The sequence below is a fragment of the Nansenia antarctica genome (assembly GCF_963989245.1).
Source record: "Nansenia antarctica genome assembly, chromosome: 20".
Classification (NCBI taxonomy): domain Eukaryota; kingdom Metazoa; phylum Chordata; class Actinopteri; order Argentiniformes; family Microstomatidae; genus Nansenia; species Nansenia antarctica.
Window position 1 is genome coordinate 14,828,700 of NC_137693.1, and position 16,673 is coordinate 14,845,372.

A 16,673-nucleotide genomic window follows, 5' to 3' on the forward strand; every position below is an offset into this window, starting at 1 on the left:
CATCTGTATCTCCCTCATCTGTATCTCCCTCATCTGTATCCCCCTCATCTGTATCCCCCTCATCTCTATCCCCATCATCTGTATCCCCATCATCTGTATCCCCCTCATCTCTATCCCCATCATCTCTATCCCCCTCATCTCTATCCCCCTCATCTCTATCCCCCTCATCTCTATCCCCCTCATCTGTATCCCCCTCATCTCTATCCCCATCATCTGTATCTCCCTCATCTCTATCCCCCTCATCTGTATCCCCATCATCTCTATCCCCCTCATCTCTATCCCCCTCATCTCTATCCCCATCATCTGAACTGTTGTAAATCTTTCTCTGATGTCTGCGCGTACTATCGTGCGTTGAAGAAATCGATTTTTAGAAGACAGTGATACAAAATCCTACTAATTGCCAAATTTTTGACGATGTAAAAAAGCTGATTCTCTAAGTTTCTATAAGCAACAGAAAGGACTCAAAATAGTCTAACTTTTAATGAATAGTTTCTGACTGAGACTGCTACACTTGATTGTTGCAAATCATCATGCCTTTGATAGGAATGTATCTTCATGCCTTTCATTCCAACGTTTAACTATACAGTCCACATTGCCCCCCACTGGTTAAATGGCATTGCAGCAAGAGGAATTTGATCTACAGTGGGGTGCAAAAATGTGGGCACCCCTAGTCAAAATACCTTTTACAATTAACATCTAAGTGAAAAGAAGCAAACCTCTAAATGGTACAAAGTTAAACATGACACATAGAACACACAGAACACATTTCATCACATTTTAAAGCAAGATTATTTTTTATTTGTAACTTTTTAGTTTCAAAATAATAAAACAAGGGAAAATGCCTTGTGCAAAAGTTTGGTTGATTTTGAGTTATGCTTCGGGTTATTGTCTTGCTGGAATACCCAACCTCTCTTCAACTTCAATTTCTGGCCTGACCTTCGAACATTAGCCTCTAGTCTAGAATGTCTTGATATTTGGTGGAATCCATTCTTCCTTCCACCCACACAATATTGTCTGTGCCCCCAGCTGCTACACAACCCCAAATGCTGCTACACAACCCCAAATGCTTAACAGTTGGCAAGGTGGCAAGGTGGCAAGGTGTTCTTCTCTACAAATGCTTCACCCTTTTTTCTCCAAACATACCTTCTTTGGTTGTGGCCAATTTTGGTTTTGTCAGTCCAAAGCACATTGTTCCAATAGGCTTCAGGTTTCTCAAAGTTTTCTTTTGCATACTTCAGACACTTAATTTTGTGTTGAGGTCATAGGAAAGGCTTCTTTCTGGCAACTCTGCTATGTAGGTCTTTGTTGTTTACGGTACGCTGTATTGTTGTCCTGTGAACAACTAGACCGGTGTCTGCTACTCTTTTTTGCAGCTCTTTTGCAGTGATGTGTGGGTTCTTCTGAGCATTTCTCACCAGATCTTGGGCCATTCTATCTGAAAATGTTCTTGGTCTTCCAGATCTTGTATTGACTTCAATTGTTCCATTTATTTTCCATTTTCTTATGATGTTTCTGATAGTGGAAATGGGTAGTTTGAAACGTTGCGAGAGTTTTTGGTAGCCTTCTCCTGGATGGTGGAAGTGAACTATCTTGATTCTAACATCCTTGGACAACTGTTAGAGGAACCCATGGTTTTTAACACCAGACACAACAGCCACCGCAGTCGGGTACTTTAGAAGGCATGGAGTTACTTCAGAATATATAGTTCAACCCTGGAATTATATTCACCTGACTCATTGAAGCCCTAACGTGTAAATCACCTTGGTCTGGGCCTTAGTAATCATCTTCTCAAAAGGTAACAAAGAATAATCCAAAAGGGTTCCCAACCTTTTGCGCAGGGCCCTTTTCCTTTTTTATCATTTAAAAACTCTGAAAAATGTAAATAAAAAGAAACCTTGATTTTGCAGAAAGGTGTCATGTTTAACTTTGTAGCATTTGGTGTTCAGGTTTGCTTTCAATCACATGGAAATTAATTGTAACAGACATTTAAACCAGGGGTGCCCACATTTTTGCACCCTACTGTACATAGACTACCTCACCTACAGTAAAGGCAGAAACATCTTTAGTTTTTGTTGCCTATAACATTTCAAGAAATAGGGCTCTCGTATAACAACAACATGATAATAATGATGTAATTCATACTCAAAAGTTCTGCATAAACTACTAAATAAATAGCTTGGGTTCAGATGACAATAGACTCAGAGTATAAATAAGGACTGACAAGCTGAGAACATTTCAATAATATGTATTTAAATCAAACACAATTTAAATATATTATAGATTAAGTACACATATATACGTCAGAAAACATAATAGTGGTACATAGTACCAAAAGTATTTTCTGGTTCTTTTCCACATCTCAATGAGGTTCAAAGTAATAACATTGACTTATATTCACTGAGTACACTTCCAATGGAACAGTCATCGTTTAGATTTGCTTCAACATTGTTTCAACTGTACATACACAAAATAAATGACAACAATCACAATAAAAATAAAAAAACTAATATTAATATGGGGTAAACCAGAAATCTACATATTCATAACATATTTATAACAGAGCCTGGAGTTTTTCATTGCAACTGTAGCACTTCAGTCCATGGTGAGTATTTAATCTATGTTCTGTAATGATATGGACTAAGTGCCAGGGGTTGCTACAGGTGGTTGGCAAGACCAGGAAATCACTGAGGTCCATTCCAGTTTCACTGTAACATTTCTGACTGTTCTCTACAGTACATCGTGGTACAGGCAAGACAGCACGACTGACCTCGCGTTAAGAGTGACCCGCTGACAGAATACTCCAGGAGGGCCCAGGAACGTGTGCAATAAAACTGTACAAAGCCCACACTGTTAAAATTAACCTGTCTGATCCCCTTTAAAGCCATTTAATCTAAAAAAACAAACAAGGAATGGGCATAGCGGCATGAATAGGGAGGGGAGAATGTGCAAGGAGAGAAGGGGAGGGATAGGCTTGTCTTTGTTATCATTTTGTAAAGTCTGCTTTGGGTCCCTGTGGGCTTCCTTCTAGTTGGCATGGTTACGGAGGGAGGGGTACAGAACCATAGAGACAGAACAGTTACGTTGGTTAGATTATTCTAGATCTACGTACACAACGGATGCTTAGGCGGCCGCTCCTTATGACAGCTTCCTCTCAGCAACATTTTGTGTTCGTCCGTCATCCCCTTGGGAGGTTTTGTTCTGGAAGTCTTCATGCTGTTGTGCAACTGCTGTTTGTTTGCTTTGCTTGTGTCTCTTCATACGATGCCTTCATAGTGTTACAAGTTGGAAGGGTGGATGATATACTTCAAGTTTTTTCGCTTGCATACATACATACAGTACAGTACACACACACACACACACACACGCACGCACGCACGCATAGGAGGATGTCGGAGGTCATGGAATGCCTTGTTCCATCTTCAAAATAATGCGTTTCATCGCAGGGTGAGTCCTGTGTCAGTTCATCACCGGGAGGGGTGACGTCTGTCTCTATAGGACAAGCGAGGGAGGGAGTGACGGTCCTTTGGTTCTTTACAGAGGGGTCATAACTAAGGACAAAGGGGTAGAAGGAACCTTCAGTAACATGGATGGACAGTCATCACACAACAACAACACACTTTGTGAGCTTAGAATGATAAGGTTCTATCTCCGTTTAGAATGATAAGGTTCTATCTCCGTTTAGAATGATAAGGTTCTATCTCCGTTTAGAATGATAAGGTTCTATCTCCGTTTAGGGCAGTTCAGAGATATTGAGCGTCAAAGTTTTTACATTCCATTATGTTTTGTGAGATGGAACCTTTGTATTTTATTAATTGCTAACTCAAAAATGTCAACATTTTAAAAATAACACCACACAGGCATTAATAAACACCTAATGGATCAGATTATGTAAAAAAACTAAATTTTGACAAAAATGGAGATAGAACCTTATAATTCTAACGTCACGACTTGTCATGCCGTATTCCACACAGCGCAGACCGAGCCTGGTACCTTAGTGGGTTTCCCAGGGCTGTCGTGGTGGGCCTGGTGGATGACATCGTTGACGATCATCTTGGCGATCTTCCACGCCATCTCCTCCTGAGCCTGACAAAGATCACCCAGCACAGCAGGTCAAGTTACTCCTATGATCAACCAGGTCTTGACAGTAACGACTTATTCAAGTATCGATCAATTATTTACACACCTCGTCTGAGTTGCCTTGAACCCATTTCTTCATCGCCAGAGAGAACATGGAGCCTGAGAGAGGAGGAGGGAGAGAGGGAGAGGAACGTCAGGTCGGGGACAGAGGGAGAGGGGAGAATAGAGAGGGGGATGAGAGTGGTAGAGGAGGACAGAGAGGGAGAGGAACGTCAGGTCGGAGACAGAGGGAGAGGGGAGAATAGAGAGGGGGATGAGAGTGGTAGAGGAGGACAGAGAGGGAGAGGAACGTCAGGTCGGAGATCACAACAGACGTACTCTGACGACATTCTCTTGAGATGAGGCCATGTTTTCTACCTGTCCCAGACTAAGCATAGATGGGGAGAATAGAGAGGAGGGACGAGAGTGGTAGAGGAGAACAGAGAGAGAGAGAGAGAGAGAAAGGGCGATGACAGGACAGAGACAGTGGTAGAGGATAAGATCGGGTAGCAGAGCCAGTGTCTGTCCACCTGACCCTCTGCAGTCTGAAGCTCCATTTGCCCCGTGATCACAACAGACGCACTCTGACGACATTCTCCTGAGATGAGGCCAGATGAGGCCAGGCTTTCTACCTGCTCCAGACTAGGCACAGATGGAGTGACCTTCAAACAGTCTCCCTTCTATTTTTGTATGTAAAAATTAATGGACGTATGAGGTACATGAAAAAGTGAAAAGTGTCTCGTCGGGTTGCTTCTTCATCGCAATGAACGCATTTGGAGAAACTGTGAACTGAAAAAAGTTGGGTTGAGATGTGTCTAGGTTTTGTCTTTTTCTTTTTTATGCTTTTTTCTGTGTTCGTAGATAATGTGCTCTATGAAACCATGAATAATTGATTGCTTTTATATGACAGTGTTTCCTAGGACCTAAAAGCAATGCATTCTGGGGGGGTACCTCTTACATATTTCAGTCCCCTCCATGGCTGGGTTCTGATGAGAACGGGAGCAGATACTGCTGAGAACAGACTATTTTTGTCATGCTTGGGTAAATGTGCTGGACTGACTGAAACCATACTGGCAGCAATGAAGGACTGTAGACGACGCAGGAACAGACAGAATATATTTAAAGAGAGAGAGAGCACAGAGAGACAGAGAGAGAGAGAGAGAGAGAGAGAGAGAGAGAGAGCACAGAGAGGGGAAGGCTGAGCAGCAGAGAGAGATGAACTGTAAGCGTGTTCATAAACAGATGATCTGTGTACTGTACATTACCTTTCGATTTCTTCACATCTGGCTCTGGTTCAGCCTCCCTGATAAACTGGCCGAGCTCATTGACTTTCCCGAACGTCATTCTTCTGAACAGAGAGAGGAGACAACATCTATTATCACCTAGTAGGATAGGACTGGGCTGCTTATTACAGAGCTATTAGAAGCTACTAGAAGCTGCTGGAATATAAAGCAGATAACCTATACATCTGCAATGTCACACAGAGGATTGTGGTGTCTTTGGAAATAGACTTATGTTTTAGACTTACTTTAAAAAAAAGTATATTTGGAGAGGCTTTAGTCAGTGGCCATTACAGTGTCCTACCTCCCTAGTATCAGAGAACACTCTAGAGTCTACAGGCGTATTACAAATAAAATCAGGGCATTGAATGTTGGAGAGGAATTAACTAGCAATTAAACTAACTAAAAATACTTTCGCTAATTTTAGCGATTAAAGAAACAATACGCCAAAGCAGTTATTTGAAGTAAGGATGTTATGAAAGGCCGTGTGAGGTGACTGTGGTGAGAGAGGAAACAGGTTAGAGGGCATCAGAGGAGTGGAGCCTCGTGGCCTGGGGTGGTCCGGTGGTCTAGCACCGCGGTCTACAGTGCACACATATGCCCATGTCGGCATGGGTTCGAATCCAGCCCATGCCCTGCTGACATGCCCTCTCTCCTTACTTTCCTGTCTACCTTCACTATCTCTATCCAATAAAATGAAAAATATGAGTGGGACTGCCCCACTCAGAAAAAAATAACAGTTAAAAAAAGAAAGAAGAGTGGAGCCTCACCCAGCGTAGGGCCGCTGGTACAGAGACTCCGGGTCCAGACTGGCGATGTCCACAGTTATCGCCTCGTCAAAGTTTTTCAGGATTTTGACCGCTGCCTTTTTGGTACCTTGCTGTAATGGGAGAAATATTACATGTTATGTTATATTTGTTATGAGAAATATTACATTATATGTTATGGTACATGTGGGAGGGTTAGGGTTAGGTGCTAGGGTGACTTGGTACATGCTGGCATGTCTAACCCTACCCCTAACCTTAACCGTAGCACCCTAGCACCTAACCCTAACCCTAGTTTTCCCACATGTACCGTATTCCCACATGTACCATAATACATATATATAATATAACTTATTATATACTTGAACGTACATTCAGAGATAATATAAATGTATTGTTTGAAACGGAAGCCTGACAAAACAAACTGAGTTGACCCACTTTACTCAGCCTGGACAAACTTGATCTAAACGTCTCCTGAGAGAGGGGGAAATGTCAGGAGAGCCAGACAAAGCCCTGGAGGGGTAGGGCGGGGGTCAGGTGTGGGGTTACCTGGGCTTGAGACCCCTCGGTGGCGTTGGAGCCGCGGTCGCCGTCTGCGGTCGCGCCCTGCCCCTGAGCGCTCGCATTCACAAACTCATCCGCCCGGACCGAGTTGATAAGGTCGTTCAGATACTTGTAGTAAAGGTTACTCGACAGGAAGCCTGGCATGATGACCTGGAAACAACAACTTGATTAACTTGTGGTTACAGACAGGATAACCTCTTCCATTTGTCTGAATCCTAGCACAGTCATGAAGCTCTCCTGTTGTCTCCGGTATCTGACAACGTTTTTCAACATCATAGCCTAGCCTCTGGCAAACCACGACCTTCAATGACCCCCAGAGAAGAGGGAACTATGCTGAGCCTCAGGGTGATGGATGTGGCACAAAGGGAGTTGAAGCTGAAGATTCATGTTGATCACCAGAAGGGCCAGCGATATAAAACATCTACTCCTCAGGGTTCCCACACCTTCTGAAACATCACATTCAAGCACCTTTCAAGGACTTTCAAGACTCAATTCCCTCAAATTCAAGGACCCAACACGGCATAGTTTGAGACAGATCTAGATGAGAATTTATATAATAGGAACTATCCGCTCACAGACAACAATTAAAAAGAGAGGCTTGAATGTGGGAACACTAGATGGTCTCTTGCCTTCTCTACCACAGCACAGCAAAACAATATATCGTGAAATATGTGTAAACTTAAGCAATACAGAGACTTATTTACTAGTTGACGAGCTAAGTAAAAATGTTTGAATATAGATTTTTTAAAAAAGAGAGAGGGGAATTCAAGCACTTTCAATGACCCATGTCTATTTTCAAAAACTTTTAAGACCTTGATATTTTTTTTTTCTTCTCAAATTCACGAACTTTCAAGGATTTCAAGGACCCGTGGGAACCCTGACTCATGTTATAAAAACCAAAGGATTGGCAAATTGGGGGTAGTGGGCTGGTGTGAAGCTGTGTGACATGTCCCTCACCTTCTCCATAGTGGTCCAGGCCTGTCTGAGAGGAGTGGTGAAGCAGTCCGGTAGAGGCCCTCCCTCCCGGCAGATATTAGACTCGATCTCCATCCGCACGGAGTCATCAAAGCCCAGGGGGCTGGTGGCTTGGAGTGAGAAATACCTTGAAGAGAGACAGATTAGACAATAAGACTCAGTTCAATGAGACACCACGGCCCACAGAATCACAGAACCACTCTATTCCCTCCAGCTAAACTCTGCTGAAGTGTCCAGGTAGAGAGTACATCTGGAGAGAGGTGACCTACTTGTCATAGAGGATCATGGCGTCGTTCTGGGCCTCCTGGCCATCGTACTGGCCTTTCTTAGCAGCCAGCTGATCCTGGAAGTTGTCTGCTGCCAGCCAGAACTGGAGGACATTCACAGCCTCCTCCTTCTCCATATACTGTAGACGCACAGGCATCATATTCTTTTTAACGTCCATGAAACTTACAAACGCTAAACGCTCTAATGTGAATATAGAAGAACTTGACATCGAATAATGAAGCACTGTGTTTGTCTAAACCGTGAACCAGTGTTAATTTTGTCAGGTTTTTGAGTCACTTAGTCTTTGGGTGTTTAGATGAAGATGCACACCAGTTCTAGTCACACCAAAAAAAAAAAAAAAAAAACGGACTAAAAAGCCTGCCGAAACACTGGCGTGAACGTTATCGGCGGTGTCCGGGTGTGACCCTCACCTCAGAGAAGTAGAAGAGGGCTGACTCGCAGAACAAGATGTCTGCCAGGAACACGGAGCCGCTGGTCAACACTTCAATCTGGTACTTACAGAAATGATGGCTTCGCAAGAATTCACTAAAGTGCCTGGGAGACATAAAACGAGGTTAATCACATGCCATATTTACGATAGGGGAGTGGTATTACAAAGAACAGTAGATACACTTTAAAATCATGACAACCTCACAAAAACATGGTCTCAGGAAACACTGCCACTCTAACATTACGTCACATGGGACAGAGCATGTCAGACCAGCCGGACAGGGGGAGACTCACTGTTGTTCCAGGATGATGAACACTACAGACTGGGCAATGACGAAGCAGTTTGGGTCGACCATCCCATCTTCCCCGCAGATTTTAGCTGACGAAATGGATAAATACATAAATAACGACAACAGATTATTCTTTCTTCTCATTCATTACACATTCATTCATTCTCATTCAATCAAGCATCATCAGGCTTGTTTATAAAGCTCTCACTGGCACAGCACCAGAATATCTGAAAGACCTTTTGCTAGCATATCAGCCCAGTACAGCTCTCAGGTCTTCTGACGCTGGTTTTCTCTATGTACAAAAGAAGAGATTTGGTGAGGCTGCACCCAGATTGTGGAATGCACTGCCAGTTTACATTAGGGATGCAACCTCAGCAAATATGTTTAGTCAAGACTAAAAACCCATCTTTTTTCCTGCAAAACGAGCTGCAACGTTTGCAGGAAAAGCGCTATACAAATAAAAAGTTATTATTATTATTATTATCTATATATTATATCTCCAGCTCGTTGCATTATTCAGGAGGGGACAGGAGAGGACATTTTTGCTACGTTTGGTTGCTATATTCCTACTTGACCTAGCATAAGAGAATAGCACATAGGGGTCTATTCTCATTTCCTTGCGCACCACCTTACACGCATGGATCTGGGCTTTACGTGCGGCGCGCCAGCGCATATCCTAATGTCAGCCCTGTATGAGGCTATGAGCCCTTGTGCCAAGAGCATGTTTGGGCAGAGAAACTGACATTTGAGGGGTGTGACTCATGAATATCATAGATACGCGCCTCCCCATCTCCATGTTCCCTATGTACTGGAGAGGCTGCGTCAAGACCAGCAATACTAATGGCAAGTTTCCAAATTGCATCTTTTGCCATCAGTATTTTATGGATATGGATTTATTCAATAGTAGGCTAATCAGGTAATGTAACTTTGCTCACGGCCATTGGCCATTTGTTGAAGTGACACTGAAAGTAACTGAAAATAAATATGTAGCAGGATTGAAATAGGAAATTGCAAATAGCACTGCAACCCTTAACTATGGTGGATATCTGAGACCTTATCTGTGGTAAACATTTGTGGTCTCTGTCATTTATATGACCTTATTAGGGTCTGTTACTATTAAATAGCCTACATGTACATACTGTATCATTTCAAATGTATCGCCACTGTTGCTTACCAGGACCTTGGAAGGTCCAAGAGGAACAGAATCTGTACAGTTCAAAGTTGTACGGTCATATTACTGTAGACTATGTACTGAGATACAGGAGAGTTTATGACAGTACAATTAAATTCTTACATGCAAGCCCTTCTCTTCGCAATAAGTTACTTTCGGTACACATTTTTGCAATCGTCGCAAACACTTAAGTGCTCCGTGACAATTCTAACAGACAGTTGGAGGCTTACCTTAGCCATGTTTTCCACCACTGGTTTAGCAACACAACATAAGCAACATGGACACCGGTCATGAATCAAAATAGACTTATATTGTTCATACTCCCAGCCAAAGTCCGATACTAGCTAATGACAAACAGTTGGTAGGGAGAAGTTGTCTTACCGACAATGTCATTTCTGATCTGCTCCGTTATGGGGATGGGCCGGGCAGCGTCTGGAGAGATGTACTTGGTGAAGATGTTCACCGCATCTCTTTCTATACCTGAAACACACAGTGAGTGAAGAACTAAGAACTAGCTACTATGTGCATTTAGAAATATCTTCAAACCATTCTTCTAGTCAGTTTCTTTTATGCAATGATAATAGGTAGTCAAATGACGCCACGATGGATCAAGCCCACTGTATAAGGAAGAAGAAGGTTTTTCCAAACCCCCCCTGTTGGCTGCTTACTGTCTGTCCCATGCATGCCTGTTTGACTTCCTGTGTCTGTCCAAATTTGCATACTGTATGTATTGCTAATTCTCTAATGCTGTTAGTGTGCTTTCTGCTGTGCTTAATGTTGTGCAGGTTTATGTGGATGTGTGACGCTGTCCCTTTAACTTGATGCTGTGACTGTAAGTGGAGGAGGTGTGGAGATGTATGTTTGTTTTTACTCTTTTAACTGTGCTGGAATTTTGGATGTGTGCCGCTGTCTGTCGTGTGTGTTCTTTGTTTTTAACATATAACCGGATTTCTTTTCAGCCCCACCCCCAAAGTCTTTTGCCAGGCCGCCAATGTAAATAAGAATTAGTTCTTATTGGCCCTGCCTGGTTAATAAAATAAAAATAAACATAAAAATGTACTTGGCTGAAATGAAACAGACACTAACAAATGACTAAAGGTAACTGTGCTTCTACTGTATGGAACGAGCACCACAGAGGCTTCCACCCACTTACTCTTCATCAGCTTGTCGGAGAGCTCTCTGAGGGCGTTGGTGGACTGGAGCTTGAAGGGGGTCCCCGTCCTGGAGGAGGGCTGCCGGGTGGGGGTCTCGGCCCTGGGCGTGCCGGGCGTCTGGCCTGCCTCTGGGCTGAAGGAGTGTCTGTGGACGAGCTGCGCTGTGGGGCCTTCGCTGTTATTGTCCTGGGGGCTGGGAGTGAGGGGTCGCGAGGGGGGCCCGGGCGTGGAGGGGAGGTCCGTGTCTGGGGGGGGGGAGGAGGGCTGGGAGGGGGTGGAGGCGGGCTCGGCCAGGGAGCTGTGTTTGACGGAGTTGAGGCTGTGGGCCCGGACCCGGGACCAGCTGGTGGAGCGGAAGCTCTCGGCCTCCAGCCAGAAGCGCACCAGGTGGTCGGCGCCGCGCGACTCCATGAACTGGATGTAATAGGGCACGGCCACGCTGTCCCGCACGATCTGGTCCACGGTCTTGGACAGGCGGGAGCGCGTCTCCGTGGACATGTAGTTCACACTGGAGCGCCCTGGGACACAACGCAACACACAGACTGTGTCAGACCTCTAAACACTCTAAACACACAGACTGTGTCAGACCACTCTAAACACATGCAGAGCATTACCCCTCACAAAGAAAATACTATATATGCGGCCTGGGGTGGTCCGGTGGTCTAGCACCATGGTCTACAGTGCACACATATGCCCATGTCAGCATGGGTTGGAATCCGGCCCATGCCCTGCTGACATGCCCTCTCTCTCTCCCTTCTCCTCCTTACTTTCCTGTCTACCTTCACTGTCTCTATCCATAAAATGAAAAATATGAGTGGGACTGCCCCACTCTGAAAAAAATAACCTTTAAAAAAATGTTTTTTAAGAAAAGACTATATATAATAATAATCATAATAATAATATAAGATATGCCATTTAGCTGACACTTTTATCCAAAGCGACTTACATTGCAACGAGTGCATACATTTTAGGGTTAGGGTTACTAGGGTCTGGACCACCAGAGGACCACACTACACTAAGAAACAAACCATCAAGGACTCGATCTATTAATCAGATCATCTCCTGGTTAACTAGAGTTCCCAGGTGAGATCACATGACCACCAGTGCAGCCATGTGAACGCAGCCTGACTAGAGGACTCCATTCCACAGCACCTTATAAACAGTGAGCTGACTGAGGCACTCTGGGATAGCTGCTGCTAGTGTGCCAGTGTGCCTCTGGTATCAGTGCCAGAGTGGGCAGATTGCTATGGGTGTCTGTTAGCTGGCAGCAGAGTTCTCCCTCCCTCCCTCCCTCCCAGTGCAGGAAATCAAGCCCTCAGATTACTGGGGTCTTGTGGAGAGTCACCCTACAGCATTCCCAGGGAGGGCAGATGCTGCAGCACTGGTTCAACCACCCCTGTGACTCCTCCTAGGCCTTGTCTAATAAAGGACCTGTTCATCACCACAAACAACAGTGTGCCGAAATAGAATGAGTGTCGTGTCCATCTACGCATGAAACGGCTAGCAGCATTCTGATTTAGGAGGATTTAGAATGAATACAGAAGGGCCGTGACTTTTTCCTGACCATGTGAACTGGGGAAAACCTCCGGGCCCTACTAATGAGTCATACTAAAGAGCTTTGCCGTTGTGCTAGTAGTGCACTGGCCAAAAAAGCTAACCCAAGTGTTTCACAGGATTAGTCGACAACCCTGCTTGTTAGCAGTTAAACCCCTTTTCACCAGCGCCGACTCAACCCCTGCATCAACCCCTTCAAGTGTGGTCACATTCACATTCAGTCAAAAAGGAGTGAACTCAAAAGAGAGGACTCTCCCCCATTCAAAAAGCATCTGAGACTGAAGACCCATCTCTTCAGGTTACACCTTAACTGCTCCTCCTGAAACATCTAGTGCCCCCCAGCACTGCGTCTCCTGAAGACACCCGCTTTTTCCCCTTTACCGTGTCGTGTCCCCTAAAAACGTATATTGCCCCCTTGTACTGTTTCTCTGTTTCTCCACTGTCTAAAGAAATAAAAAAAGAAATAAAATAAAAAGTCTAGGTTTAGAAGATGGTGATAGAAGTCGATTTTTCCTTCTATCACAGAGACTGCCAATGGCCACCCGGGCCTGAGCTGGATTACTCTTCCTGCTACGACTGGTGGATTGCTGATTCACTTGCTTAGTCAAATGTATTGAGTGTAAGTCGCTTTGGAATAAGGCGTCTGCTAAATGCCCAAAATGTAAATGTAAAATCTTAAATTCACAATCATGTTATGTCAAACGTGTGGAAAACTGAATGAAGATTGAAAGTACCGAGATCCCCGAAGTGTGCTGCCTCCATGTGGCTGGGCTGCTTCTTGAGGATGGCGGTGCGGCCACGGGCGAAGGAGTCCATGTTGGCTGAGATGGCGTTGATGGCCACATGGCTGGGCCCGGCCGCCTCCAGGATGGCATGCTGGTTACGGAGCGCCAGGGAAGGAGAGTGAGGGCTCTCTGGGGCTAGGGGGGGGGGACAGAACGGGAAGTCTCTTATTTAATCCAAAAAGAAAAGGCATTCCATGTTGTTCATACAGTAATGACATTTCGGGGTGACTTCAAAAGCAGGACTAACATCATTAACACCTCTCTAATAAAGGCCCTCTTCTTTGACGGGAGGTTGTGGCGGTGGTCAAAGGGCTGCAGTGTGACATGAGTGTTTAAGAGGCAGGGGTGTGTGGGGGGGGGTAAACAGTGCACGCTCTGTGCGAGTGTCGCAGTGAAGCCGACCCGAGAACATACACTTCATCTTCACTGAAACTCTTGAACCCAAACAAAACAAAACACTGTAGTCTCACACTTTCTTTCACCAGGTTTGGAAGTCCCTTTTCAGCAGACTAGCCTATATCCATCATGAAGCATAATAATGCATTTTAATCATATCTCAAAAAATAAAAGAAAGAAAGAGACACATTTCAAAAGGGGTAGAGTAGGTAAGACGAGGAAACGTCTAGGGACTAGAACATGAATATTACCACCGCACGACAACTGAGGAGGCATTTGTTTGCTTTCAGTTCACTTCAGTCAGCTTCAAAAAGCTTTTCTCAAAACCATTCAGAAATGGGAGATCAGACAGCAACACCGCCGCCGCATTAACCTACATTCATAATAATAACTCAGAGGAAACGCTGTACCCACCTCTACTGACTTTAGCATCAACTGGTGTCTCTGGTTCCTTGCCTTTTGCTGTGGGTAAAAAGGAAAATCATATTTCCTATGTTATAGGACTGTCATTACAGCACATTTGATCACACAATGCAGGGCTAGATCCAGTGACCGGAATATCGTGCCTGAATTCATCGTAGGGTCAAGAAACGGATCCACCTGTGACACTGGATAACAGTGTTACTTCTGCTAAACAAACACATCATTTTAACTTATTTCCTCTGCCAGGGATAGATAAGATAAGGACAGGGCTACTAGTCTAGTGAGGCTGGTAGTTTCTTCACACTTCCCCAAGGCATTTACATGGTGTGGGCTACCTACTGACTACTGCAGCGGTCTAGGACCAGCAGCTGTCTCACAGCAGTCACAGAGGAAGGCATGTGTAACACTTCATTGTCACGTCTTCAGTTTATGTACTTCAACTAAGAACGATTACTACTTACTATCATGGTAACAGTGGGCACAAACCTGTATTTTCGCCCCCATTTCAGTGTGGCCCTAACCCTAACTAACCAACACAACACACTTGGAACAACACAGTGGTGAAACTGAACCTTTGGCTTAGGTGAATCACACAAATGGTCCTTTTGAGACACTCTCAGCTGTCTCAGCTGTCCACTACCCTATGTGTATGAGTGTATGAGTGAGTGAGTGAGTGAGTGTATGAGTGAGTGAGTGTGTGAGTGAGGGAGTGTGTGAGTGAGTGAGTGAGTGAGTGTGTGAGTGAGTGAGTGAGTGAGTGAGTGAGTGAGTGAGTGTATGAGTGAGTGAGTGAGTGAGTGAGTGAGTGAGTGAGTGTGTGAGTGAGTGAGTGAGTGTATGAGTGAGTGAGTGAGTGAGTGAGTGAGTGAGTGTATGAGTGAGTGAGTGAGTGAGTGAGTGAGTGTATGAGTGAGTGAGTGAGTGAGTGAGTGAGTGAGTGAGTGAGTGAGTGTATGAGTGAGTGAGTGTATGAGTGAGTGAGTGAGTGAGTGTATGAGTGAGTGAGTGAGTGAGTGAGTGAGTGAGTGAGTGTATGAGTGAGTGAGTGAGTGAGTGAGTGAGTGAGTGAGTGAGGGCATCAGCTGAGCTAACATCCTAGAGCTAGGGAGTGTTATTAGCATGAGGCTAGCTAACAGATGAGCTCTCAACGCGTTTGTATTCATGATCCGTTTGTTCAACCAGCTCTCTACCAAGGCCTTGACCTGTCAGCCACACGTTCACATGATCACACCAGCCTTCCTCCATTCCTCCACCTCTCCCGCGGAGGTCTTCTTCACACCTAGCCTAGCCTGGCTAGCAGCAGCAACAGACAGACAGACAGACAGACAGACTAGCCTGGCTAGCAGCAGCAACAGACAGACAGACAGACTAGCCTGGCTGGCTAGCAGCAGACAGACAGACTAGCCTGGCTAGCAGCAGACAGACAGACAGACAGGCAGACAGACTAGCCTGGCTAGCAGCAGACAGACAGACAGACAGACAGACAAGACAGACAAGACAGACAGACAGTCAGACAGACAGACTGGCTAGCAGCAGACAGAAACACAGACAGACAGACAGGCTAGCCTGGCTAGCAGCAGACAGACAGACAGACAGGCTAGCCTGGCTAGCAGCAGACAGACAGACAGACAGTCAGACAGACAGACAGACTGGCTAGCAGCAGACAGAAACACAGACAGACAGACAGGCTAGCCTGGCTAGCAGCAGACAGACAGACAGACAGACAGGCAGACAGGCAGACAGACTAGCCTGGCTAGCAGCAGACAGACAGACAGACAGGCAGACAGACTGGCCTGGCTAGCAGCAGACAGACAGACAGACAGGCAGACAGGCAGACAGACTAGCCTGGCTAGCAGCAGACAGACAGACAGTCAGACAGTCAGTCAGACAGACAGTCAGACAGACAGACAGGCAGACAGACTGGCTAGCAGCAGACAGAAACACAGACAGACAGACAGGCTAGCCTGGCTAGCAGCAGACAGACAGACAGACAGACAGGCAGACAGGCAGACAGACTAGCCTGGCTAGCAGCAGACAGACAGACAGACAGGCAGACAGACTGGCCTGGCTAGCAGCAGACAGACAGACAGACAGGCAGACAGGCAGACAGACTAGCCTGGCTAGCAGCAGACAGACTAGCCTGGCTAGCAGCAGACAGACAGACAGTCAGACAGTCAGTCAGACAGACAGTCAGACAGACAGACAGGCAGACAGACTGGCTAGCAGCAGACAGAAACACAGACAGACAGACAGGCTAGCCTGGCTAGCAGCAGACAGACAGACAGACAGGCTAGCCTGGCTAGCAGCAGACAGACAGACAGACAGACACACAGACTTCCTCACCTCGCCTCCTGAAGAACGACATGTTTGTGATTCTGACTCTGATCTGAACGGATCCTCAGCTTAACGACGACATCCCGCGGAGTCCCGGGTCCCTTCATTCACAGGCATCGATTCTTAAACGAGGGGGAACGATGGGGGTAG

At 45.4% G+C, this 16,673-nt stretch overlaps 1 protein-coding gene across 1 annotated transcript; it reads right to left on the reverse strand.

Moving 5' to 3' along the window:
• Positions 1-3,951: 3,951 nt before the first annotated feature.
• Positions 3,952-16,554, reverse strand: akap10 (A kinase (PRKA) anchor protein 10; the record flags this gene model as incomplete). Its single annotated transcript, XM_080549444.1, has 14 exons — positions 3,952-4,083; positions 4,184-4,236; positions 5,382-5,464; positions 6,167-6,276; positions 6,710-6,874; positions 7,682-7,826; positions 7,969-8,105; positions 8,398-8,521; positions 8,711-8,795; positions 10,259-10,357; positions 11,031-11,549; positions 13,320-13,505; positions 14,181-14,228; positions 16,533-16,554. 14 exons carry the CDS (start codon positions 16,552-16,554, stop codon positions 3,952-3,954), a joined length of 1,908 nt encoding a protein of 635 aa, XP_080405570.1.
• Positions 16,555-16,673: the final 119 nt, after the last annotated feature.